This window comes from Tuber melanosporum (assembly GCF_000151645.1).
Source record: "Tuber melanosporum whole genome shotgun sequence assembly, scaffold_57, strain Mel28".
Classification (NCBI taxonomy): Eukaryota; Fungi; Ascomycota; class Pezizomycetes; order Pezizales; family Tuberaceae; genus Tuber; species Tuber melanosporum.
The window spans coordinates 100,451-123,405 of NW_003299103.1; the positions used below are offsets into that span (position 1 = coordinate 100,451).

The following is a 22,955-nucleotide window of genomic DNA, read 5'->3' on the forward strand; positions in this document are numbered from 1 at the left end:
CCTAAGATCAGTCAGATGAGATTTCTGAGTCTTCGCTTCGTTTTTCTCTATTATTTTGTTATGTGTTTTTTTTTTTTTTTTCGTTTGTTTTCTGACATTATTGGTTTTTTTTCTCATGTTTCAAGGAAGGGTGTAGTGATCAGACAGAACAGCGTGTCAAGCGCTGAACAAAAGGATCAAAATATTATTATTATTATTATTATTATTTGTTGCTACCACATGCAAAGGGCGGATAGGGAAAAAGATAATCTGCCTGTGCATCCAAGGAGAATAAGGTAAAAAAGATCAATTGCACCAGGGATGCAGTGATTGGTCGAGGAGCGATTGAGGAAAGTGCAAGAGGAAAGGATATCGGCATGCAAACTGTATGCGACCGACAGTGCAGCTCATCGGAATATGATAGCAGTAAAGAAAAAATAATAATTTGCGCTGGAGACAACCGTGAAAGATGATATCCGAACAGCTACTCGAGTACAGTACGGTGGTGAGGAAGGAAATGATCCCTTTGACTAATGCTTGACTGTGTGAGCCGGCACTTGGAAAGGGGGGATGGAATGGCTACAGAATCGGTGTTCTTAGCTCTAATACTGGGACCAATCAATATCCTTTATCGGAAGTATTCATCACTTTTGGTTGTTTTTACTCCGCCTTGCACGCATGAAGAAGAAAAAAAAAAAGAAAAAAAAGAAAGGTCTTCCCAATTGTGGTAATACAAGTTTCGCCAAGTCCATCGCATTTGAGAGATGGTCTTCGCCAATTCTAAAAAGTCTTGCTGGTCCCCAAAGTCACTCCTCTCCGGAGACTGATATCATACTACCGTAACGTCAGCTCTCAGCCATCCCGTACCCCAGTTTTTGGGGGCGCTTGTATGATAACTGCCAAGCTGACAGTTTACAATAACCGTTGCCAGGATGCCGCAACCACAAGTACGAGTACCCGAGTAGACTATCGTGAACGAGTGGGAGCAGAACGGCCCCTTCAGCCCTGTAAACGGTTTCGCAACATCCTCTGGCATAGTGCCGGTAAGTTATCATAGAGATTTGGACCACAGGGAGAGGCATATCCGAGATCTAATCCAGATGCCGTAAACACGAAAAAAAAAAAAAAAAAAAAAAGGGAAAAAGGGAAAAAGGGAAAAAGGGAAAAAAGGAAAAAAGGAAAAAAGGAAAAAAAAAAGGAAAACAAAAAACCACAACAAATACCGGTATCGCAAAATACGACCACGCATGCCATGTGACCAATGAAAAAATTTAATTCTTTCGAGTGCACTGCCGGTAGTGTTTCACCACTTGACAATGTTCTAGACGTTACTAATACTCGGCACATACAAACTCATGTTTACACTGCATAATCTTTGAGCCGTATAATAACAAGAGATAACGTTCAGCCTGAAGCATTGTTTTATTGATAAAATGTACTGTAAGAGTACCTGGGAAGTACAAGTACTCGAACGCTCCACCCCATACCGGTATGTTGAAACAATCCTTCGACGGGCGCATTCGAACACCGAATTTATCCTGAGAAAAGCCAGTATTCCGGGAAGGCGGAGGCTTCCGGAGGTGAGGATAAATATCACCCCATTGGATATGGAGGAAAAATGTTTTGGCGCGGATGCGGGGTTGTTACCGCTCTTCGGGGTGCCCTCTCTCTCTACTCGAGGCTTCGCTTGTGCTCCTAAGGGTGATGATGTCCGCTGTGTCACTTTGGTCACTCACTATGCGGTCACGAGAAGCTCGCTGTTCTTCAGAAATTTTGCAAGTGATATAAAATCCTGACACTCCCAGATGGCCCCATACCTGCAGAGCGTTCGATTATGACGGTCGAATTCAACGACAAGAGAGGATTTCGAGGTGGGCTCCAAGCTGCATACAAAAACGGCAGCGATCGGATGCTTGACAGAGATCTCTAGCAACAGCGTCAGCCAAGCAGTTGAAAAAGAAAGCCTGGAGCACAGAGGATCGTCAAAAATAACAAGTTCGCACGGGAACGAAACAACCACAGCACATCGATGCCCCTTTTACGCGAAGAATTTCCCCACCATGCAATTGATCAAAGAGGGGTTGCTAGACGCCGAGGACGAACGAAGAGAAGCGCCTTTCTCCGAGCCTTGCGAAATGTGCCGCGGGAAAAAGAAACCAGCGGAAAGCTTGGTGTTCGTCGGTTGCGTCGTTGACAGGGACAGAAAGATCGGGGGGAAAAACTCGACTCAAAAAGGAAAAGGATGGAAAGAAAAAAGGCGTTGAAAAAAATCCTGGATCTCGGTAATTTAGTCGGTGTGGAGGAGTCCTTAGAGCTCTTTGTTTCCCTTCTACGGACCGCTTCTCCTCCTCGGAAAAAAAAAAACGGTCCTGAGCTCCTCCTTGTCGCGTGTCCACAAGCATCCAGCGGGGACTCCCGATCTCGAATAAACAGCTTCTGGCATCTGAAATTCTCCCAAAGAAACGAGGCCGGTCCCGAGCCAACGATGCTGCTTAACTAATCGCATCAGCACCCCACGAGCACTCGAGTATTGGGAGCAGCGCCAAGATACCACTGGTACGGTATGGTATCCATATGAGCGCGGTAGACTGCCGGTAGTAGCGTAAGCCAACTCACTACTGTGTTCGTAGGTGATTTCCCGTCATATTGTGAAAGTTATATATATCTGCACTCGTTGTTTAGCTGTGGCTCGAGCTCAGCCTCACTGTAGAGATCATGAGGCTTCCCATCATGACCGCCAAATCTGACAGCTGCAGGGGTTCACCATGTGACGCCTCTGTTACGAGTAATGATCACGGCAAGTGATCTAGCAAACCCCAAGTTCCAGGTTCCTCCAGTGAAGACGCAGGGTCACAATGAGTTTGTGGGGTAACTATATTTTAGACCGACGATGACTTGGAACGGGAATCGAGGCTTCCACACCAAATGCGGGGCACCGTGCATGACTTATTCCGTATAGTGCGAGTAGAAGCTCATGATTCACAAAGGCACGACGATCGTTCCTTCAGTTGAGGACTCGTAGGTGAAGGTGGGATAAAGGGTGGGGACACAGCATGAGTCTTGGTATGATGTGATAAAAAGTTGTGAAAAGCCCTGAAGTAGGGAACTGCCTCCGTGAACCCCTATGAACTCACTCGGGCCCGAATGACTAAAAATATCTGGAATGAATCATCCGTAAAGAGCCTTACGTATGATATGGTACCGGTATGATACCAAATAGTCCATTCCAAATCGCCGAGAAACATAAGTTAGTTAGCCCAGCAGTCTGTCACGGAGAGGGAGCCGATGAGTTCGAAATATTTGCCATCCAGAATCACCAAATATCAATCGCCTTAGCAATATTTTTCCGAAGGTTTGAGACACCACAATACAGTATGAATCACACTCGAGTAATAGGGTTAGAGACGCCTTACTTGTGACATCTTGGCGGCACCGGTATCATACGTCCCCCATCTTCCACCTGTGCTCGAGTATGTGCTGGCAGCGAAATCCAGCGAGGAAGCATGATCACTCCTTTAAAAAACCTGGTACCGGTATGGTATCTCCTCATCCAAGTTTCGGTCGCGCGTAGGGGGGTGGGGTCTGAGCCAGATCAGATGAACTGTTAGTCTACTCATTCGGCAGCACACCTGAGTGCCAAGGATTTGGGCTCCAGTGGGTCTTGGCGTTAAAGTGTCCAGATACAGGTGCTCGATATGAAATTCGCGAGTACGGTAGGCGCAATCCAACGCAGCGCAGCCCCTCGCCACCATTACATTGTCTGTACCTAAGGTATTAATAGAGACCCAAACCCTTAATATTCGCTATCAGTTCCCGCTGCGAATCATCCCGATCTCAGGGTTGGCAAAGCTCGCTCCAGGCACGTATATATAGCGAGCTATGATACGTATTAAAGTACACACACGAGCAGCTTTATTGCTGCTGGTCCTCGCAATGCACTCGAGTACTGTACAGTACTCGAGTATTACAGCTCTCCAGGGACCGACACAGGTTTCAGTAAATGTTGGTCCGAAAACCGGCGAATCAGACTCTCCGAGCTCCTAATTACCGCACTACCGGTATTACTTTCGGACTCGCTTAGTTTCGGCCCGAGGGACGTTATACGCCCAGGTTCTCGGATGAAATCGACCAGTTCCCGATAACACTGTGTGTAAAACCCCAGTGTATGATTACCTGTTGGCTTTCCTGGTGAGGAGAAACAGTAGAATTCAAGATGGCTTCCGCCATCCGAATATCCAGTCGAGAATAGTCACCGATGGGACGATTTTTATGGGCTAGACCCTCGCTGGGCCCATACCGACTTAGAAAACTATAATGGTTTGAATCGATCGCCTGCTCCAGCACTGCTGCCGCTCCGATGAGTAAAGTACATCGAGGGCCACAGTGGTAATGGAAGCTTCTGGGCACTTGCATTGACCACAAGAAATCTAACCTAATTCTTCCAGATACACCACTCGGTCGAAATAGAAAACCAGCGCCCAATACGACACCTTTGTCAATAACTCCCCCCCTCCCCTTCGAATCCGGAACCCATCCATTCACGCTGCAGGATACTCCGAGTCTCCTGGTGCCGAGAAAAGAAAGATGATAGGGGAATAGAGAAGTGCATTTCCTTAGAAGCTCTTGGGAGCTATCCACAGGAGGTGTCGAAAGGGCCAACCCACATTTTATTAAGGATAAGGACGGAGCTCCCATAGGCTAACCACCATCCTGAGATCTCCCCCTGGCTTAGATCCCATAGCGGCCGGCGGATGGTGGAAATAATTTCGCAGTACGGATTACTTCGCTGGCACTATCATACCGGTACCGGTATGTGTTCTCATACGACCCTTTCCAGCATCAAGAATCCATTATCGATCTATCTTCCCGACAAAACACTAGTATAGATCTGTAGCGCCCTGCCCGGTGTCCCCGCTTGGCCCCAAATTTCACAACTCCTAAGTGTACAGACTACTGCCAAAGAGGGATCACGGATCGGCGGTCGTGGAAGAGAAAGGAACATAGCATAGGTCTCCAGCTACAAAGGGGGTTTGGGCTTTTGTGACCTCTGAGGACGGGTAGAGGACCAGGAGACATTCCCTTCTCCAGTATTGTTGATGTGGAAGCTCGGCGGAGGGATAAGTGATTGTACATGAGACGGAAGGCCGCCGGAGGCATTGATGGATGTTGTTCGAAAGGATGGACTGAGACGAATTGGAGGAAAAGAGTGATGGTGAGAGAGCAGGTGATGGATGGAAAACAGGAAGCAAATGATAGAAGTTTCTAGTTGATGGGAATGGTTAGCCAGTTGTCTTTTTATGGGGGATTGCAGAGAATAGTTTCATTCTTTGCCTTGGCGGAAGGTTGCAGAAAGGAAGAGACTCATGTGGTGATAAGGAGCTAGATTTGTCTTTTCCGCCCGTGTGCCGTGAGTTAAAAAAAAAAACGTCGTTTTTTGCTTAGGTCAATACCATCAAAGTTCATACCCCACTGCACACGGTAGTATCGCTAAGAAGTGTGACGTCCCAAGTAACACTAGACCGCAAAATCAGAGGGGAACCCAAACTACGCCCTTAGCTTCATATAAAGTCACTCGGGTTCTCATTTTCTAGGGGTCTTTCTTTTTTTTCCTTTTTCCCCCTACAAGTCTACAGCGAGCGAAGCCACGATATTTGAAGATTGCACGGCCAGACTTGAGATTCACAGCAAGGTATCGATACCTCTCCCGAACCGGACGGACGCATCCCATCACCCACGGCTTTGGCGGACCTGTTTGCACCACTCCTCCTACTCGTTGATCTTCCAACTTCCAAAAGGGGTATGGTAAGCAATTGGTTGCGACGACTGTCTTCCGCAAACATCCATCGTATCTCAGATCCGTGGTGTGAAGAAGTTACAAGCTGGCCGCCCTGCTTCAGCTACGTACAGTACAGTATCGCGCCATGGATAAGATTCGGTTACCGTATTATTGTGAAAGCCCCAATCAAAAATGCCCTTTTCCATGCTCAAGTCAGGAGCTGAAAAAAAGGCCCCCGATACAGTACTTGTAACAACGGGGGATAGATCTAAATTACCTACCGCGCTACCGTATCCCTACGGCTTTGATACCGTGAGTTGACCGGAAATTTGATGATTTGATGAATAACCGAGATTTACCGAGCGATGGTCCTGGGGTCATGCGGTTCTCCGACTCGGGGAATGGCGAATTTTGGCGGACAGGGAGGGGAGGGGAGGGGCGCCGGTATGGCGACATGCTAGCGTTACTCGAGTGCAAGTACGAGTACAAGTACAGTACGATGGAGAAGGTGGCATTCTTGACAGGCAAACCTGGTCGCTCCTTCCTGGCTTACTTGGCGTACTTGTACAAGGGTTTGCCGTGATCTTGCGGTGCAAGTAAGCCTGCGTGTGAGATTTGGTTTTCCAGCTCTCATCGTCGGAAAAGCGATAGGGGTGGATGCGATGTGCGGTAGGTCAAATATTTGCTGCTTTGTCGTGTAGCCAATTGAGTTAGGGTATTGAGACAACCGATAGCGATGTTCATTCATTAGGCGCCCGTGGCCTACCGTAAGGGGCTGTTTCTATGTTGTTTAATGCGTTCCCTTACCCCTTTCTCCGTCAGTTATGTCGGAGCTACAGTAAGATACGAGTACGGTAACTTAGTATGGTAGTTCTACTTGTACTCGTACGAGTACAAGTATGAGTGCTCGTGCTTTTTAAAAACGCAGATCAAAAATTGGCCAAATCATAGTCAAAACAAGGTTTCTGCGCGGTTGTGTCCCAGAGTATAGCAAGTCTTTGCAAAGTCCGCCTTCAGCCCTGCAGGACCCCCGAGTAAAGAAGTTTCTGCGCTCTGGAGCGCATGCCGCATGCATAGGATATTTTCGGTGTCTCTCCGCTCCGTACCGCCGGAGCCAGAAGCAGTCGATTCCGTTAACTGGAGGGTGGGCTAGAAGAGTTTAATCGTTGAAATAAGGCTCCTGAGCAAGCTCCTTTTACCGGGTTGAAGGCAAAACAGGATTCACTCACTCACTCACCAGCCACAGAAGGGGAGTGAGGGAAATCGGGCTTGAGGGGATAACTTGGTCCATCTCCCGCGCGAGCTGAGACAAAGAGGTAAAGATTTGCGGGCAAGCCACAAGCAATTGTGAACCATGGGGGGGGGGGGTTCTGTGCCTGGACCGTGGGCGGGAGCAGCCGCTTGGAATGCGTGGTGCACGCACCATGCGTTAGAGATCAGATTGGGAACTTTCTAAATCCAACGAAGTTCTTTCTCCCCTCCCTCCCTCCAATGAAGTGAAGAAAGGCTTGTTCGGTGTTAATCAATCTACGGCCGAGAGACACGCTTCCAGGGAGTGACAAGGGAAGAGAAGGTTCGCCAATGCATATAATTGCACCGGAAGTTTTAAAAATTTTCCCGATTTTCCGAGTCCCCTGTAACTTATACATTTTTCTCGGTCTCACCCATCACTACGAATACCCGTAATGCCAATGGAATACGAGAATGAAGTTTTAGAAGGAGTCCCAGGTCCGATGCTGGCTGTTGACCGGGATGCAGAGCTCATTTCACAGTAATAAAACGGTGCGATGGTTGTTTGCTGATTGATTGATTGATTGATTGATTGGCAAGAACAGAATAAGTTACCCAAAAATAGAATCAGGGATGGAAGTCTGGCCACCACAAACACGAAGGATCTGGCGAATTACTCGTACAGTGAGTGGAAAACAGGCGCAAAATAGAACAGCCGTTTTAACCAAGTTTATATCAGGCGCCTCTGAAAATCTATTGCCCCGTTGTTATTTCAGAGAGGCGAGAGAGGGGAGGGGGGGAGCGGGCAGATACCGGTAACTCTTGAATGGTTGAACTCACTTGTGCCTTACTCGAGCACGGTACTACACATCAAGAGGGGCAGGAGAGATGATTAATTTGGGCCTGTTGAACATTTCATGACCGCATTGACCGGGGGAAGGTTCCTTCTTGCCTGGGCCTGTTTGACCACCGCCGTTCCGGTGCCCTCTGCCCTTACTGAGGCTTGAAGGCGCAACGGTTGCTGGCCGAATAGTGGTGGTGCGGTAGCTGGTGCGATGGTCTGTAAAGGAAGAGAGGGAGGGAGAGAGGGGGGGGGTAGTAATAATAATAATAACAATGGTAATATTGTAACCTTTCTCATTGCCATTGCACTGGTACCCTTTCCAGGGACCCAATCCCAGCCCTTTGCTCCCCCCCAGCCCATTGTTTACTGCGCCTAGCCAATTTGGACTGAAGGGAGAAGGGAGAAGGGAGAAGGGAGGAAGGGAGGAAAGGAGGAAAGGAGGAAAGGAGGAAGTTGAAGCCAATCCCATATCCCATAATACGATAATCAAGTTCATTCTATTTCGTGGGTTACTACTTCCTCCCCAGAGTTCCTTCTATCGATCTTTCTCCCCCCACACTCGCTCGTTTCGATACAAGGTTTTGGGAGACGAGTTCGGTGCTAGAGGCATCGTCCCGGGAAAACCGCCATACAGGCCGCGACAGAGGGATTGGTGACTGGGGGGTTACTTGTATAGCGGTACCAGCAAATTCCACCTCCAGCACACTCTTTCGAAAAGTTTCTTTTCCCCTTCCCTCCAATAAACACCTCAGCCACTTTTTCCCTCTCTCTCTCATTCGTTGTGTCCTGCGGTCTGCAAGCATCCAAGACGCCCTCTTCCGTCCTGGACACCGAAGAGGAACGCTGACGGGTGCACCAAACTAACACACGGCCATTTCACACACTTTCTCGAGCCCTGCTCATCTCATTTCTTTCTGCCCTTTCCACGCCCTCCTCCCCGTTTCATTCCATTCCCTTCTCTCGTCCCTCCCTCCCCGCAAGTCTTGCTTCGGTCGGTCGTGAGAGTTGCGGAAAGGAACTCTAATCATGTCACAGTTCGGGAATTTTCATGTAAGTTTCTCTCTTTTTCCATCCCTGCCCGCCCCTTTGGTTTCAATGGAATGGGTCGAGTGAGGTCTTGCATTTTCTTTGGCTCATCCACTCATCTATTGCAACCACCGCGCCAAATAGAGAGTGGTAGGGAGAACGAGGGGAGGACTTTAGATGACTGATTCAACGCGCTTGATCAAATAGGACTTTTGTCGGGATTCGACATTACCTGTATGCAACGTACGTCTTCTGGCCTGCCGTCACTTCGGCTACGTTCTTCGTCTACTATTGCGACCGAGGAGGCTTTCTGATCTTGAGTTCTAGTTATTCTATAATGGGGAAAAACAATGCCTGCTCATGGGGTTCAAGGCTGGTGATGGACGCGTAGCAAACTTAGGTTCGTTCTCTTTCTGGCACGCCGTTTTGCTCTTCGTTCTTGGTTCCATGGAATGGCCGATCGATTGTCTGAGTTTATGTGCGACCACTAACGTGGTATCCAATGGTAGGTTCAATAATATTGTGTGTCGTCGCAATCATAGTCTCAGTATTGCTACTGCTGTTATCACAAAAGAAGAGGGCTGCGGTGGGGCGAAGGTTGGTTCTGAACGCGCGTTCTTGTGGAATTTCCGGGGCAGAGTGTGTGGGAGGGGAAGACCCTTGTTAACGAGGTTGCGGCGGGGAATGCAGGGAAATGCAAATATTCTTGATACTCTATATTTTGGTATCTCTGGCGGAGGTGTTTACGGTCGGAGGGTTCCTAACCAATCGAACAGTACTGGTGGTATGTTTTCGAGAAGAGAATAATTTCAGCCCTCGTTACCGGTGGAAAGGTTGCTGATGGATTTGGTGGGGGTATAAAGTGGTTTACTGGCATTCATTTGGGCGCGATAGCAGCAACAGCATGGGTCCTGTTGTTAAACGCTATTGTTGGATTCCAGCTAGTTGATGATGGGACACCGCTATCTGTGGGACTGGTGGCCGGGTCTGCACTTGCATTTTTCATCGGGACTGGTAAGGCGCATTTCATCTATTAGCATTGAGCATTGAGCTTCGGGATCTAAATTGTTTCACAGCATATGTCGCTGTGGACACTGGCTTTGGTGAACCAGGGAACTTTCCTGTCAAAGATCCCGATGAACTGAAGAATTATGCCTTGTACGTTTTGTACCTACTGTTTCCGCTGATAGCAATTGTCGCCTTCTTCTTCCTGGAAGCGTTCTTGGTATTGAGGGTTTTGGGAGAAATAATGCCAATGGGTAAATTATTGATTTATATATATATATCCCCCAGCTCAAGGGAATTAAAGCTAACAATAATATAATAGTCCGTCTGGGGGTTTCAGCATTGTTCTTCGTCATTGGCCAAATCTTCAACTTCATTATTAGCGTTCACCTCTGTGATGTGTCGAACGGCAAGATCGACGGTGCCCTCTTCGAGACATTATTCACATTACTCGCCGTAGTCACCCTGTGGTTCTTCTGGAGCAGCATTACAGAAGACGAATGGCCGGATGATGATCCGATGAACCCAATAATATCCGATTCAGTCTATTCACCGTAAATTACAAAGAAAGAAAAAGATAAAGAAAAGTCGAAAAGCTTAGGTTAGGTTTGATAATCATGTTTCCTTTTTTCTTGTTCCTTTCTTTCGTTTGTTTGTACGAGCGGTGTCTTTACTCGTACTTGACAATGGACCTGTACTAAGACGCATGCATTATTGCAAGGGGGATGAGCATCTCACGAACTACTTACCATTACATCACCACTACCACCACCGCCAAACTCGAATCCGCAATCAAATCAATTAACCGTACACAACTCTAAACTCCAAAACATTTTTCCTTCAGTCTTCTTATTCTTGTTTTGATCTTAGTTCATGTCTTTATTCCTTCTCGTGCAGCAAATGATACTTGTCTGCTTATGATACCCGTCTTGATCTTCCTGCGAGGAAGTCCGGGAGTTTGCAAAGTTCGTGATTGATAGTCTGGCGGGTAAGTGTGCAAGGAAACAAGCAAGTAACCTGAAGCTTGTCAACGCTGAGGCTCCCCGCTTTCATTTTCATTATTTATTTTATTTTCATGTCTCTTATCTCATCTTTGTTTATTTCTGGTCTAGCTTGGTCTGGTCCGGTCCAGCATGACATCCCGACCCACCCGCGTTCAAGGGGGAATCTCGTGTTTACCTCTTTGCTTTCTGGTTTTGGCCATGGTGGAGGAATGGGATGGGTCTGGGATTGTAGATACTTGCTCCTGGAATGGGGGTGTTAGCATGTTTGGGATTTGGGATTATTATTGGAGGGAGGATTAATGCTTTTTTTCTTTTCCTTTTCGCGGAATACCGGCATGTGCCCGTGGTAATGGGCTTTGGCGGTATTGAAGGAAGGAAGAGGTGGCTCGAGGGGAGGTTTTATATTGGTTTCTTTTCTATCCATTGTTGAGGAGAAAAAAAGGGAAAGCTGCCATGAGCTAAGCCTCCCGGGAAGGAGCAAGGCTCCTATCTGTTTCATGGGAGGATGATTGGCATGGATGAATGGATGGATGGGAATGTATCATGTATATGTAGTTACTATTTTTCATTTTTTCGTTTCACCCCCTCCTAAAGACTTGGATGGTCATGCTAGAACATACGTTAATAAATAAACGAATCCTCCTAATCGCTTCTTACTATGCTAGCTTATATGAGATGTAAGACCCGTATCTGTGCTCAAACGCATGTTCTTTGCGTGACAGCTCTTCAGCGGGCCTTTAATTTATTTTGTTCTTGCGGCCTCCTCTTTCCCGTTTATATACCCTTCCTTCCCTCGCCTCCGCTCACACACACCCGCGCTTGAGGAAAAAGCCCTGGAGGAACCAGAATCTCGGGATGAGCAAAGGACTCCTTGAAATCCTTGCGTATTAGGGATTCGTGCTATGGTTTCTCTTGGGAGGATCCCACGGGGGTGGAAGGGGGCGGAAGGGGGGGGGGAGGAGGGGGATGGGAGGTACTGTGGGTATCTCTATGGGGGAGTTAGAGAGGCATTACCGGGACCGCTTTTGTTACTGGGAGGAAGGGAAGGTGGGAAGGGGGTGTTACTTCGGGAGGGGTTGGGGAGGCTGGGAGACGGAGGTCAGATTTGAAAACTTGAATAATAATAAAAGCATAGCACGTTGAAACGAATGTTTGGCGAGGAAATCCCTTTATTAATGTTTTGTTTGTTTGATCGAAAAATTCCCAGTACTGTGTTAGTATCCCATGAAGAACTATTACACTCTCAAAGCACCTCGGATTAGTCTTCATCCCGTCCCTTCCCCATCCAGAGCAAAATATAAGGGGGAAAAAACTCACCAACAACCACGCTAACGTTGACGAGACGCCGACCAGACATTCTTTAGCAGCCCATCCCTCTGGGCAAGCCTGTTGAGCGCATCATCGCTCTCGCCCATGCTCCTGACGAATCCGGAGAGCGCGTAGGTAATGTTCTCGCCATGTATGTAGCGGCCGGACTCATCCACCTTTCCGACCGAGATCTGCACGGATGCATGGTCCTTCGCCTTGATGATGCGGTTTGTGGCGCTGCACTTGCGGGGGACATAGAGGTCGACAACTTCTCCTGTATATTGTGTTAGTAAACTCATTGGTTGGTCAGTTGATTGAGCTAGGTGAAGGAAGATTTGTTTTAAGGGAGGGAGAGAGCTTGCCCTTGTCGTTTTCCATTCTGAAGGGATTGGAGGTTTGGTTTTGGGGAGCTGTGGGGAGAGTTGTGGATCAGTTGCCGGGTGGAATTTTTCTGCGGGGAAGGAGGGATGCTGCTCACAGAGTTCGTTAACGGGTCAATGAGCAAGAAAACAGGCGTGAGGTTGGGTTGTGATGGGTCTTGATTTCTGTTGTTTTGGCTTTAACGTTGAAATTTCCTGGTTGCGGCCCAGCCACCAATTTCATTGTGTGGGGTGGGTCTTGCTGTAGGGTAGGGCTGGGACTGCTGCCTTTCATTCACCCAAGGCCAAAAATAGAAGCTTGGCAGTCATGCCTGAGGGAACAATAGAGAAGTGCAATGAATAAAGTTATGCAATGACACAAACTTCTTGCTATGAAGTAGTTTTCTTCCCTTTCAAATATCCGCCAAGAGTTCCCGCTTCCGGATTCTAATCTTCCCATACCGGTACGGTACCGGTAGTTTAAATTTACCTCATCCACCAGTTTTGTATTCGGAGAAATATTCTTCCACTCCCGAACCGGTGCCTACCGTATGATACTTCTTTTGCTTTGGTAATCTGGGGTTTCCTGAGCAACTTACCCCCCCGATTTTAACTTTCCTTTGACAAGGCGACTACGGCTGCTACAACTACGGCTGCTAATTTACCAAGCCTACGAACGAGCCACGTCTTTGTTAACACATCTAGCAGGAAGGGGAGAATTCTTTGGCCCGAGAGTTTTCTAGAAGGAACATGGCAGATTCAGACGAAGACTACATCGCTACCGACGACGAGGAGATCGGAGCTCACAACATCAGCAAGAGTGGGCGTCACCGAGGAGCTGGGGGTGCGGCAGCAACAGGAGGAAGCGGAGCTCGGTCAAAGAATGGCAGCAAACCCGGCGGTGGCGCGCAGAAGCGAGAACGATGGGAGGACATTAAGAGGTCTTGGGATAATGTTGTTGAAGGGGAAGACGGGAGTCTGTCTTCTACTGTTGCGGGATTGTTGGAAGCTGGGAAACGGAAGAGGTTAGGAAACAAGAAATCATATATTTTTTTTCTTCACTCTTTTCAGGGAGGGAGAATCTAACGATTGGTGAGGGTGTGTGTGTGTTTGACGAGCTAGGCTATTGAAAGATACTACTCCGTTACAAAGGGGTATCATCCGACACCTGATCCTTATCCTCGACCTCTCCTCTGCAATGATGGAGAAGGACTTCCGGCCTACGCGTTATCTACTCTCGCTGCGGTACGCTTGCGACTTTGTCCGGGAGTATTTCGAACAGAACCCCATCTCGCAGCTCGGTGTCCTGGGAATGCGGGATGGGCTTGCGGTACGGATTAGTGATCTGAGTGGGAATCCTGTGGACCATATCGAAGCTATAGGGAAACTCCGTCTGGATGAAGGGAAGGGCGCGCCGTCGCTGCAGAATGCGCTGGAGATGTCGAGGGCTGCGTTATTGTTGGTATTTCCGACGCTTTTTGAGTCAGGTTCCATAAAGAGAGATGAAATGCTAAGTGGTTCTTTATTGATATAGTCATGCGCCGTCACACGGTACGAGGGAGGTGGTTATTGTATTTGGTGCGCTGTTGAGCTCGGACCCCGGGGACATACATCAGACGATTAGCCATTTGGTTGAGGATAAGATTCGGGTTAGTGTTGTGGGATTGTCGGCTCAGGTCGCTGTGTGCCGGGAGCTGTGCAAGAGGACGAACGCTGGGGATGAGGGTATGATTTCTTTTTATCAATTGAGATTGTGATATCTACTAATCGATATCACAGGTGTCTATGGCGTCGCTCTAGACGACAAGCATTTCAGAGAGCTACTACTTGATACAACTATTCCCCCTGTCACACGCTCTGCGAAGATGAGTGCTTCAAGTCTGCTCATGATGGGTTTCCCCTCCCGAATGGTGGAAAAAACAGCTTCATTATGCGCATGGTTCGTCCAATCACTCGTCCCAACTTTCGTAAATACTAACTGACTTTGATACTGCCAGCCACTCGACACTAACAAAAGGCGGTTACCTCTGCTCCCGTTGCTCCACAAAGGTCTGTGCACTACCAATGGAGTGTCCAGCCTGCGGTTTAACCCTCATTCTCTCCACCCATCTTGCAAGGTCCTACCACCACCTCTTCCCGTTGAAAAATTGGGTAGAGGTTCCCTGGAAAGCGTAATTTTCCCACCTCTGAAGCTCCTCCGTCCCTGCTAACCGTCTGCGCCATCCTCCAGAGCATCAAAGTCAACCCACTGCTACGCTTGCCAAATCCCGTTCCCTCACCCCCCGGCGAAACCCGAAGAACTCTCCGCGCCGGCAAAGACCGCTACGGGAACATCTGTCTCGAGTAGGTACGCTTGCACGATATGCCACAATCATTTCTGCATCGACTGTGATGTGTTTTGTCACGAGACTTTGTATAATTGTCCCGCCTGTCAGTCCAGTGTGCCTAAAGGGAGGATTTCTAATGGCGCCAGGGGGAGAAGTGATCCCATGGAAGTGGGTTGAGTGGGGAATTATGGTAACGGCGTAATCCTACGTAGAGCGTGTTTAGATTTTTCCTTTCCTTTCCTTTCCTTCGATCCTTTATCATGGTAAACTGATATGCACAATGTACCATAGGATTTCTTTCCTTTAGTTTGGGAGTTTCTTTTATGCTCTCCTTTGTTTTTCCTTTTCTTTGCCTTTACTCAAATCGGAACCCCCCGATTCACATATTCGAGTATATGAAGCCTCAATCAATGCAAGTAAGCATAAATGAATGGATGGATTAGAGCATAAACATTGCTTGTTTGACCCCACCTCTAAACTTCTCCCTCACCCACCCTACCCTACCCACTAGCATGCACTGTAGGCGGCGGCACGTACTCGAGTAAGGGTAGTCGGTCGGTCATATCACAACCCATTTCAGACCCTCCCATATCTCAGAGGCCCCAGCACCAGCAACATACCCAGATTTCGCAGGAGACGACCCAAATGCTCCGAGATGCGCAGTATCATACGAGTACAGTACAGGAAGTCCCGGCCTCCATCGTGGAGTCTTGATACCAGTAAGTTAGTAGTTATGTGTCCTCACAGATGAGAAGAGGGAAACAAAATCATGCCCGATCCCCTCCCCCCACCAAACGCACCAGCACAACCCTCGTGGCTTGCGCACTGCCGGAGGGTATACTCTGCGTGTGCTGCTTATCGCGCGACATTTGGGGCGTGTCTTCCTGTGCAGGTCGCGGTGGTGCTTGGTGGTGGCGTTTTGTATGATGTTATGATACTTGTTGCTTTGCGGGGCAGGGGGGTTTTTTTTTTGGTCGATTGCTGTGCGGGCGCGATGGGTTGGGTGGGTTGGAGACCGTGGAGGGGGCATAGGGGAGAAGGAGGTTCGTGAGGTGAGTTGAGTGAGGGGTTGGGTGGAGGAAGGGAACACTCTGGGCTTGGGGTTGGGGTTGGGGTTGGGGTTGGGGGTTTTCTTTTTCAATTGTAGTTTTGATTGGTAGGATACGAGGGACTTTACCTGATTGCTTGCAATTGTTTATTTCGGGGGGGGGGGGGTATTTCGTTATTACTTTAATTGTCGAGGTTTAATAGACAGGGCATCATCTGGCTATACGAGATTACAAAATAGATACAATTCCAAAATTCAAGAGAGGAAAACGAGACAAAAAACAAGAGCTAAGAAGACCCGTCGCCCTCCTTCCAGCCACGCCCCGTCATAACGAATATAAGGGATAGACAGCAGAGGGAAGGAAAGAAAGGATTGATAATGGTAATGGTATCATAGCGATGATAAAACAAAACAAAGTAAAAAGTCCTGGCCAGCTACTCGTACAGATAGAAAATACATGGAAGAAAAGCAGGGAGCAAAATACGCTTCTTAAGGGTTTTCAAATGCACATAAGAAAGAAATATAGTCATGTGGGTTGTGTGGCCATTAAAGGATGATAGATGTCTGGTTAGCGGCTAAAGTTATAGTGTTGCGGTGGAGAAGTAGTAGTTGTCCCAGAGGTATTGATAATCCTCAAGAAGACCTGCTATAAGATTGAGAGCAGGCTTGTCGGCTAGTTTGGTGGAAATTGCTTTCAACCAGGGCCTACATATCATGTTAATTTTCCAATAATTGTAACAGGGATTGCGAAGAAAACCTACCCAGTAACATTCTCATAGAATGCGCCTCTGACACCCCACCAGCCCATCCCCCATGCTCTCCTAGTCATCTCCTCTCTCTCCAGTGCGGTCAATCCCTTCATCCCACCAGGAACATTCATCTCAAAGTCTCTCTTAGACAGCTGTCGAGCAGCATACTCCAAGCTGAAACCGATGAGCCAAGGCCTCCACGATTTCTTGTCTTGCGCCCACTTTTTCATGGCAAGGGCATATATGACCGGCCTGATTATGTAAAGAACCTCGGCATAGTAGCCCGTGCCGCGAATCCGATGAAGAAGCTGTGATGGCGGTTTGATATCCTCCGCCGTGAGGACCTTTGTGAGGAGATATTGCGAGATTTGGTTTGTTGCGGGGAGGGAAGGGAGGCAAAGGCCCGTGCGTGGCATTTTCCACGTCTCCTCGGGAGGAGAGGACTCTGGACCCAAGGTTTCCTCGAGCGTCTGGGGATCAATTTCCCGTTCAGGAAGAGGAGGTGTGAGCAGTGGACGTGAGTTTGTTAGACGCAGGAGCAGCAGTCGGCAAATTGCTCTGTCTTCAGGTTAATATTTGGTCCTTTTGGAGGAGGGCGATTGGGAGGACTACTTTATCGCCTCTAGAACAATAACAGCTCTCCAACGCATCTTCTGCCCTCTCCTCTTAGCCGACATCTCCCACAGTAGCTCGGTATACTGTATCATAGTAACGATCAACGCAAGTTTCTTGTAACCGGGGCTCTTTTGTGTCCAAAACTTGGTATAACGATTGTGTGGCGATGGTTTCTGCACGCCAGGGGGTATCTTCGTGACGGCACGAGCCAGAAGCGAGTCATGGTAAAGCGAAAGTATCTGAATGCCGCTATGAAGCGACTCAGATGCTAACTCTACATCCTTAAACCTGGCTGTTCCTTCAATCAGCAAACAACTCGCGTTAGAGCAGACGGGAGATGGCGTTTTTGTTTACCTGGTACGATATAGGTCAGCGACCGTAGTGCTGATTCGATCTGGGAGACAGCGCCAGCGTTCTTTGTGATGAAGTCGCCGTACATGGTGAGGGATGGATGTAGTTTGGAGAAACTGGCCATCGGTGAGAGAGAGACGGGAAGGGGTTATTGATTGTTATAGGAGGGGAATAGCGTGATAGGCTGGGGGGTTGCTACGTGTAGAATGGATGGGCTGGGCCAGTAACTGACCATCCCAATGTCTCTGATTTCCCGATCGGAGATTTTGATCTTGAATTTGAGGTGTTTTTTCTGTATGGCTGGATGTTTGTTTCTTTTTCCCGACGTACCCTTCCACCAACTTTTGGGCTATTTTGAAGTCGTTCTGGTTGGGAGAGGGTGCTCGTTAGATGGGGGGTAACTTAAGGAGTTATTACATACAATTGAAGCTGGACCCGAGGATTGGGCGTAACCTAATTTGGGTGACACTGAGGGAAGATTTGTGCGCACATATGCGCGTATTGGCGTAGAATGTATCCCATACCAGTATCCCTCGGACCTCGCTTGGACAATCGAAGCTTCATGGTCTATCACGCATGTGTGGAATCTGTGAAATCTGTGGATTCTGTGGAATGCCTGTGTTTGGCGCAACTTCCGCGTCTAACTCCGGGTCAGACTCTCCTGGCTCGCTTGGCCCCGAGTGATGGCAATGGTCGTGCGGGTGGCGGCACTTGCGAGTAAAAGACGCTCTGACGCGGGAGAATTCATCATTACGCCAACAACCTCAGCCCCACATCTCTTCTCTTCCGTCCATCTCATCTCCCAGCCATATTTGTCATGATGCCGTGCCCCTGCCCATCCTTGAAATTCTTAAATCTCATCATGACTGATCACTCGCAACATCAGCCATCATCCAGAATCTTAAGCATTCAGAGCCTATCAAACGCAGCCCAAGCCACTCTAACCCAATGTTATCATACGCGGATAGGTTTCAACTGAGTTCCCAATATCGAATTCCACAGGATTTTTCCCATTATTCTATTGTGCAAGTTGCTTTCAAAGTCCAACTGGTAATGACTTCGACTACTGCGGCATGTGCGCCACCATAGACTAACTAATCGATGTTAGATTGCCCACTTACATACATAGCAACCGCTGGCATGCAAACGGACTATGCCCACCTCTATCCACTCGCCCGCTCGTAGTTCCGGAAAATCCGTCCCTGACACCGAGCCCCTCTGGCTATCTGTTTGGCGCTGGGTAAATACCATCATCTCACCATCCGCACTAACAAGGCTAATATCGGTAACGGGCCCGAGTACTTGCTCCGGCCACCCCCCCAAAAAAAAACGAAAATAGCCATAGTACACAAGGTAATGAAGATAATCACAAAAGGAACCAAGTACCATGACCGCACACAAAACGCTCCGATTGATAAGATCGATTCGAAGAAGAGGGAAAAAGGAATAAATAAAGCACTATGCACCTACCCTAACCGCCATGACCTTTTTTCCAAACCTTTTTCCGTTCAATGCCCATTTTCTGCTCTTCGTCGCACCCAGATCAGGGGGTCCAAAAAGAAAGCCCGAGAAATGACGCTGATAGGAAAGAAACAGTGAAAAAAGAAAAAAAGAGAGAATAAAAATCAATGTATCAAGAAAACTAAACAACATTTTCGGAAGATTCCGAAATCAAAGCTTTTGATAGAAAAGGATATACGCCACCTTAGTATCCTTTCCGATGTATCTGGCGCCCTCCCCCTTATTTGCAGTACCGCTCCCATTGGCCGTTACCTCCTCCCATCCATTGACCCAACCGTCATTTTCTTCTCCGTCGGGTATGTTGTGTGATCCGAGGTCCTTAACATCGACTGCAACCTCCTCAGAACGTACCCTTCTAATCACAGTGTCATCAAGTCTGATCCAATTTTTGGCATCTTGACGTAGAACATCCACTGTATAGTGACCACCGCTAGCCGATTTTCCGTGGTGGTAAACAACCCCAATTAGTCGATATTTCGCAGATGGTCCTGCTCTCTGTGCTTGACTCATAGCCTCAGAAGGGATTTGAAGCACCAGGGGATACCCAATCTTTTTCCAAATTTTTTGAGTACCCCCGGTGTTATCATACTGAAATCGTTTGAGATGTAGAATCAGGACAGGAGGAAGAGTTTCAATAAAAACTTGCTTTTTAGCGGCGACGTTGGGGCCCTTGGGTGACTTAAAGTCGCCTTGAATTTTCTCAGGCGTAGTTAGATGTTTTAAAGCGTCGACCACAGATCGAACCTCCGGCGCTTGAATATCTAACTGTAATGGAGTGTATGGTTCAAGTGTGACGGAAGGTTTGAGCGCTGGAACATGGAACACTGATCGAAGTTTTCCTCCAAATATTTTGGTGATAGGTGACTCTGAGATCTCAGTGGTGCGGGTTGTCGCGGTCTTTTGTTTGTGACCAACCTCCATCCACCCGGATTCGTCTGTATCGTCCAGTGAAGAGTCACCGCTTATGCTCGAGGGACCATTTCCATCGGATTTCATCATCATTTTGACCGCTTCTTCATGGAGCCCATCCAACAGAAATCCCAAGAACTCTTCTGCATCTTGCTGATGTCCTCTCTGCAGATAATTAGCAATCCATACATCCTAGCCCCCTGGATAATTGAGGCGGAACTTACCCTCATATGTGCGAAGCTCTTCGTGTTACGTATAACTTCGTAGAGAAATTCTGGCGCGAAAGGCTCTCCTAGAGCATCTAGGTCCTCTTGTTTAGCAGTCATTGGAGTGGCGTGAAATTCGCGCATGAACATTATCCTATACACTATTAGCTACTGCATTCCGAGTGCCACTAGAATGACAAACATGGCGTCAATAAGTGGGGTCTCATTCTTGAAGCTGTGAGCGGCCTCTTTTGCAACACGATCCAAAAAGTAGTAAAAAGGGCCACAGAAAACCAGCATTTGCAAGACCTGTAGAACATTTAGTGCTGGTATCGATGAGTAAAGAGAATGATTTCACTTACAGCATTCATAAAGCACATATTGCCAGTATTGAGCAACCCACGCGGTTCAAGGAACGGAATGGTAAATGATCCGGTAGGCCTAATTTGGAAATCATTTAAGATTTGCGTGATGGACCCTGCTTTCCCATTTGATGTCCCATTAGGTTGAATGACTGCTACTCTAGTGCTCTCAGTATCCTTTACCGGCGTGGTCTTGACCAGCTCAGCCCACGACTTAGGGACTGCGGGTGCAACTGCCGTAGGCGGTGTTGGGGCGGCTTTTGTAGTGGTTTCTGGAGAAGGGGTGGGTTGGGGAGGTTCAATATGGGCTTCCTTGGCCTCCGTGGGCTTTGCTGCTTTAGGAGCTTTGGGTTTTATCATGGGCACAGCTGGTGGTATTAGAGGTAGCGCGGGCACGAGTTTGTGAACGACGGCAGTGCTGGCAGATGGGGGCGCGGTAGATGTTGGTGTGGAGGGGTTCGCAGATCCTATCTCAGACGAGGGTTGCGTGGTCTCCGGGGTAGGTAATTCTGAGATATCTGGCTGCGACCTTGAAATAGCAGTAGGAGTTTCTTGGACCTGTAGATCGACCGGAATATCCGGGACATTCGCAATGTTTTTCGTCGAAATCTCAACATGTTTGGGCAGAGGGCGCCGTCTTCTTCTGGCTGGAAAGATTTCATCGGGGGAGGAGTACCATGGGAGCTAGAATAAGAAAAATTGTTAAGCAAGTGCAAATGAACACGCGGAAATTTGGGAGGAGTACCTCGACGTGTGCCGGCCTAGAGAATTGTACGGGTGCCGGTGGTGGTGGTGGCGGAGGTGGTGGTGGCGGGGGAGGGACTACTTGGGGAACATGGTGAACGGGTGGTAGTGTCGGATAGGACGTAACAACGACCGGGGGAGACGGCACTTGCATCGCTGGGCGTTGAGGTGCAAGACCCATTGGTACGGCCGGAGGCGGAACATATGCAACAGCGCCCTCTCTTCTCCCCCGGGGTTGAGTGCTGCTTGGGACCGCAGGCACCACAGTGTAGTTGTTCATGATTATGCCGGTTTTTCGGGACCACAGGGTCCCAAGGAAAGCAGCTACTACGACACAGTCGGTGTGGCTTATTATTCCACAATGACCGACTGTGTTGAAGTGGCTGCGGAAAAAGCCTAAACGCTAAGGTGAGTCAATTCGAGCAGATGCCGTATCGGGGTGGAGGAGAAGATTCAGGTGGCGGCGAGCAAAGTAATGGTTGATGAAATGTTGATTCGAGGCGAAAGATGACTGCCGCAGCGAGGAGGTTTATTGAAATGCAGCGAGATGGCTTATGCTTTAGGTGGTAGTTGCAGAGCAGGTGTGAATAGCAAGGAGAGAATTTGCGGAGGAGGCGAATGAGTGTTTGTTGAGTTACTTCCTGTCGTCAGATTGAAAGGTGGGAGAAGAGACAGAGAAGGTTTGTCGCTTATTAATTTTGGCTCTTTTCCAGATATGTACTAGTGCGTGTGGATGGGCCTAGGGTTCGGTTTGCTCACCCCGTCCCCAGCTCCCCCCTCCTTGCTCGACTTTTTTTTTTTAAGTTACTGCCGGTATTGAATCCCCATGACTGTTTGAATAGACTTGTGTAGCAGGATGCCACGGGATCAATGAAAAAAAAAGATCAGCGCTCCTTGAGATTTTTATTTTCTATTTCTATTTGATTTGCGAGTGTTCATTGGACTCTCAATGATTGGCACGTGACTAGATGTTTGCCCTCAAAGGGTTAGGCATTCGATCGTGGCAAGGGATACTCGTACTTGCTAGCTAGAGGATCATGAGTTTCTCCAACGGGTAAATTAGCTATAATAGGGACAGGGGAACTCAGTCTATCAGGTAAATGACACCCCTCTGGTCTATTCATTGTACTGTGTTGGTTCTTCTCGGATAGTCTACTGTGAAGTAGTGGAGAGTTCTTGTTGGAGAGATGATGGGTTGCCGGGCCCATAATTTTGTTCGAAACTATAAATTTATTATGTTATCAGCTATAATACCCTTTCTGTAACATGGCTCACTGCCTGAACCTTGTGTGGGGAGGGCTAGTAAACTTTATCTTGATATTAGAGTCTTTCCACACCGAGGTCGAAGGTTGCCTCCCAAGGGTACCGGAACATAATCAGGCTTGAAGGCTCAAGTGCAGCGAATAAAGATTAGAAAGGCTAGCCCAGCCCCCGTTGGGGCCCAGTTGCCAATTTTCTCCGAAAGCTCTCCTATTTTTAGTTTGTATGATGTGTTGAGAGGTTGTCACTTTGCGAGAGGCGATGCTGTTGACCGTTCACCCACAAATTTCAGTTCGATACAAGTGCACAGGTTGATCGAATTCCGCAAGGTT

General features: G+C 48.2%; 6 protein-coding genes; 2 read left to right on the top strand and 4 right to left on the bottom strand.

Annotated features, from left to right (window-relative positions):
* Nucleotides 1–2,063: 2,063 nt before the first annotated feature.
* On the bottom strand, nt 2,064–3,518 carry GSTUM_00009417001 (uncharacterized protein; the record flags this gene model as incomplete). XM_002840685.2 has 1 exon in its annotated part: nt 2,064–3,518. Exon 1 carries the CDS (start codon nt 2,379–2,381, stop codon nt 2,064–2,066), a length of 318 nt encoding a protein of 105 aa, XP_002840731.1. The 5' UTR covers nt 2,382–3,518.
* A 4,783-nt stretch (nt 3,519–8,301) lies between these two features.
* GSTUM_00009418001 (uncharacterized protein) lies at nt 8,302–11,450 on the top strand. XM_002840686.2 has 10 exons: nt 8,302–8,879; nt 9,063–9,098; nt 9,183–9,255; nt 9,365–9,452; nt 9,546–9,639; nt 9,719–9,869; nt 9,932–10,114; nt 10,183–10,466; nt 10,582–10,667; nt 10,731–11,450. The coding sequence occupies exons 1-8, from the start codon at nt 8,856–8,858 to the stop codon at nt 10,416–10,418; spliced, it is 885 nt and encodes a 294-aa protein (XP_002840732.1). The 5' UTR covers nt 8,302–8,855; the 3' UTR covers nt 10,419–10,466; nt 10,582–10,667; nt 10,731–11,450.
* Nucleotides 11,451–12,015: 565 nt separating this feature from the next.
* Nucleotides 12,016–12,703, bottom strand: GSTUM_00009419001 (40S ribosomal protein S21). XM_002840687.2 has 3 exons: nt 12,651–12,703; nt 12,182–12,582; nt 12,016–12,096 (listed from the first exon to the last, which is right to left on the bottom strand). The coding sequence occupies exon 2, from the start codon at nt 12,469–12,471 to the stop codon at nt 12,193–12,195; it is 279 nt and encodes a 92-aa protein (XP_002840733.1). The 5' UTR covers nt 12,472–12,582; nt 12,651–12,703; the 3' UTR covers nt 12,016–12,096; nt 12,182–12,192.
* Nucleotides 12,704–13,144: 441 nt separating this feature from the next.
* On the top strand, nt 13,145–15,035 carry GSTUM_00009420001 (uncharacterized protein; the record flags this gene model as incomplete). XM_002840688.2 has 6 exons in its annotated part: nt 13,145–13,556; nt 13,654–13,989; nt 14,066–14,256; nt 14,311–14,470; nt 14,529–14,702; nt 14,762–15,035. Exons 1-6 carry the CDS (start codon nt 13,282–13,284, stop codon nt 15,033–15,035), a joined length of 1,410 nt encoding a protein of 469 aa, XP_002840734.1. The 5' UTR covers nt 13,145–13,281.
* A 47-nt stretch (nt 15,036–15,082) lies between these two features.
* Nucleotides 15,083–17,991, bottom strand: GSTUM_00009421001 (uncharacterized protein). XM_002840689.2 has 5 exons: nt 17,625–17,991; nt 17,268–17,562; nt 16,668–17,213; nt 15,330–16,611; nt 15,083–15,260 (listed from the first exon to the last, which is right to left on the bottom strand). The coding sequence occupies exons 1-4, from the start codon at nt 17,707–17,709 to the stop codon at nt 16,488–16,490; spliced, it is 1,050 nt and encodes a 349-aa protein (XP_002840735.1). The 5' UTR covers nt 17,710–17,991; the 3' UTR covers nt 15,083–15,260; nt 15,330–16,487.
* A 901-nt stretch (nt 17,992–18,892) lies between these two features.
* GSTUM_00009422001 (uncharacterized protein) lies at nt 18,893–22,548 on the bottom strand. XM_002840690.2 has 5 exons: nt 21,365–22,548; nt 20,620–21,303; nt 20,460–20,566; nt 20,276–20,411; nt 18,893–20,216 (listed from the first exon to the last, which is right to left on the bottom strand). The coding sequence occupies exons 1-5, from the start codon at nt 21,641–21,643 to the stop codon at nt 19,293–19,295; spliced, it is 2,130 nt and encodes a 709-aa protein (XP_002840736.1). The 5' UTR covers nt 21,644–22,548; the 3' UTR covers nt 18,893–19,292.
* Nucleotides 22,549–22,955: the final 407 nt, after the last annotated feature.

What these genes read in the sequence shown, in the direction of transcription:
- GSTUM_00009418001 (XM_002840686.2), top strand. Translation starts at nt 8,856, where the DNA reads ATGTCACAGTTCGGGAATTTTCAT. An exon ending in TGGACGCGTAGCAAACTTAG is followed by an intron (nt 9,256 to 9,364) that starts GTTCGTTCTCTT and finishes ATCCAATGGTAG; the next exon opens with GTTCAATAATATTGTGTGTC. An exon ending in GGGAGAAATAATGCCAATGG is followed by an intron (nt 10,115 to 10,182) that starts GTAAATTATTGA and finishes ATAATATAATAG; the next exon opens with TCCGTCTGGGGGTTTCAGCA.
- GSTUM_00009419001 (XM_002840687.2), bottom strand. Translation starts at nt 12,471, where the DNA reads ATGAGTTTACTAACACAATATACAGGAGAAGTTGTCGACCTCTATGTC.
- GSTUM_00009421001 (XM_002840689.2), bottom strand. Translation starts at nt 17,709, where the DNA reads ATGTACGGCGACTTCATCACAAAGAACGCTGGCGCTGTCTCCCAGATC. An exon ending in GCTGACCTATATCGTACCAG is followed by an intron (nt 17,563 to 17,624) that starts GTAAACAAAAAC and finishes TTGAAGGAACAG; the next exon opens with CCAGGTTTAAGGATGTAGAG. An exon ending in ATTGTTCTAGAGGCGATAAA is followed by an intron (nt 17,214 to 17,267) that starts GTAGTCCTCCCA and finishes ACCTGAAGACAG; the next exon opens with AGCAATTTGCCGACTGCTGC.
- GSTUM_00009422001 (XM_002840690.2), bottom strand. Translation starts at nt 21,643, where the DNA reads ATGAACAACTACACTGTGGTGCCTGCGGTCCCAAGCAGCACTCAACCC. An exon ending in CTAGGCCGGCACACGTCGAG is followed by an intron (nt 21,304 to 21,364) that starts GTACTCCTCCCA and finishes TTCTTATTCTAG; the next exon opens with CTCCCATGGTACTCCTCCCC. An exon ending in ACCCCACTTATTGACGCCAT is followed by an intron (nt 20,412 to 20,459) that starts GTTTGTCATTCT and finishes AATAGTGTATAG; the next exon opens with GATAATGTTCATGCGCGAAT.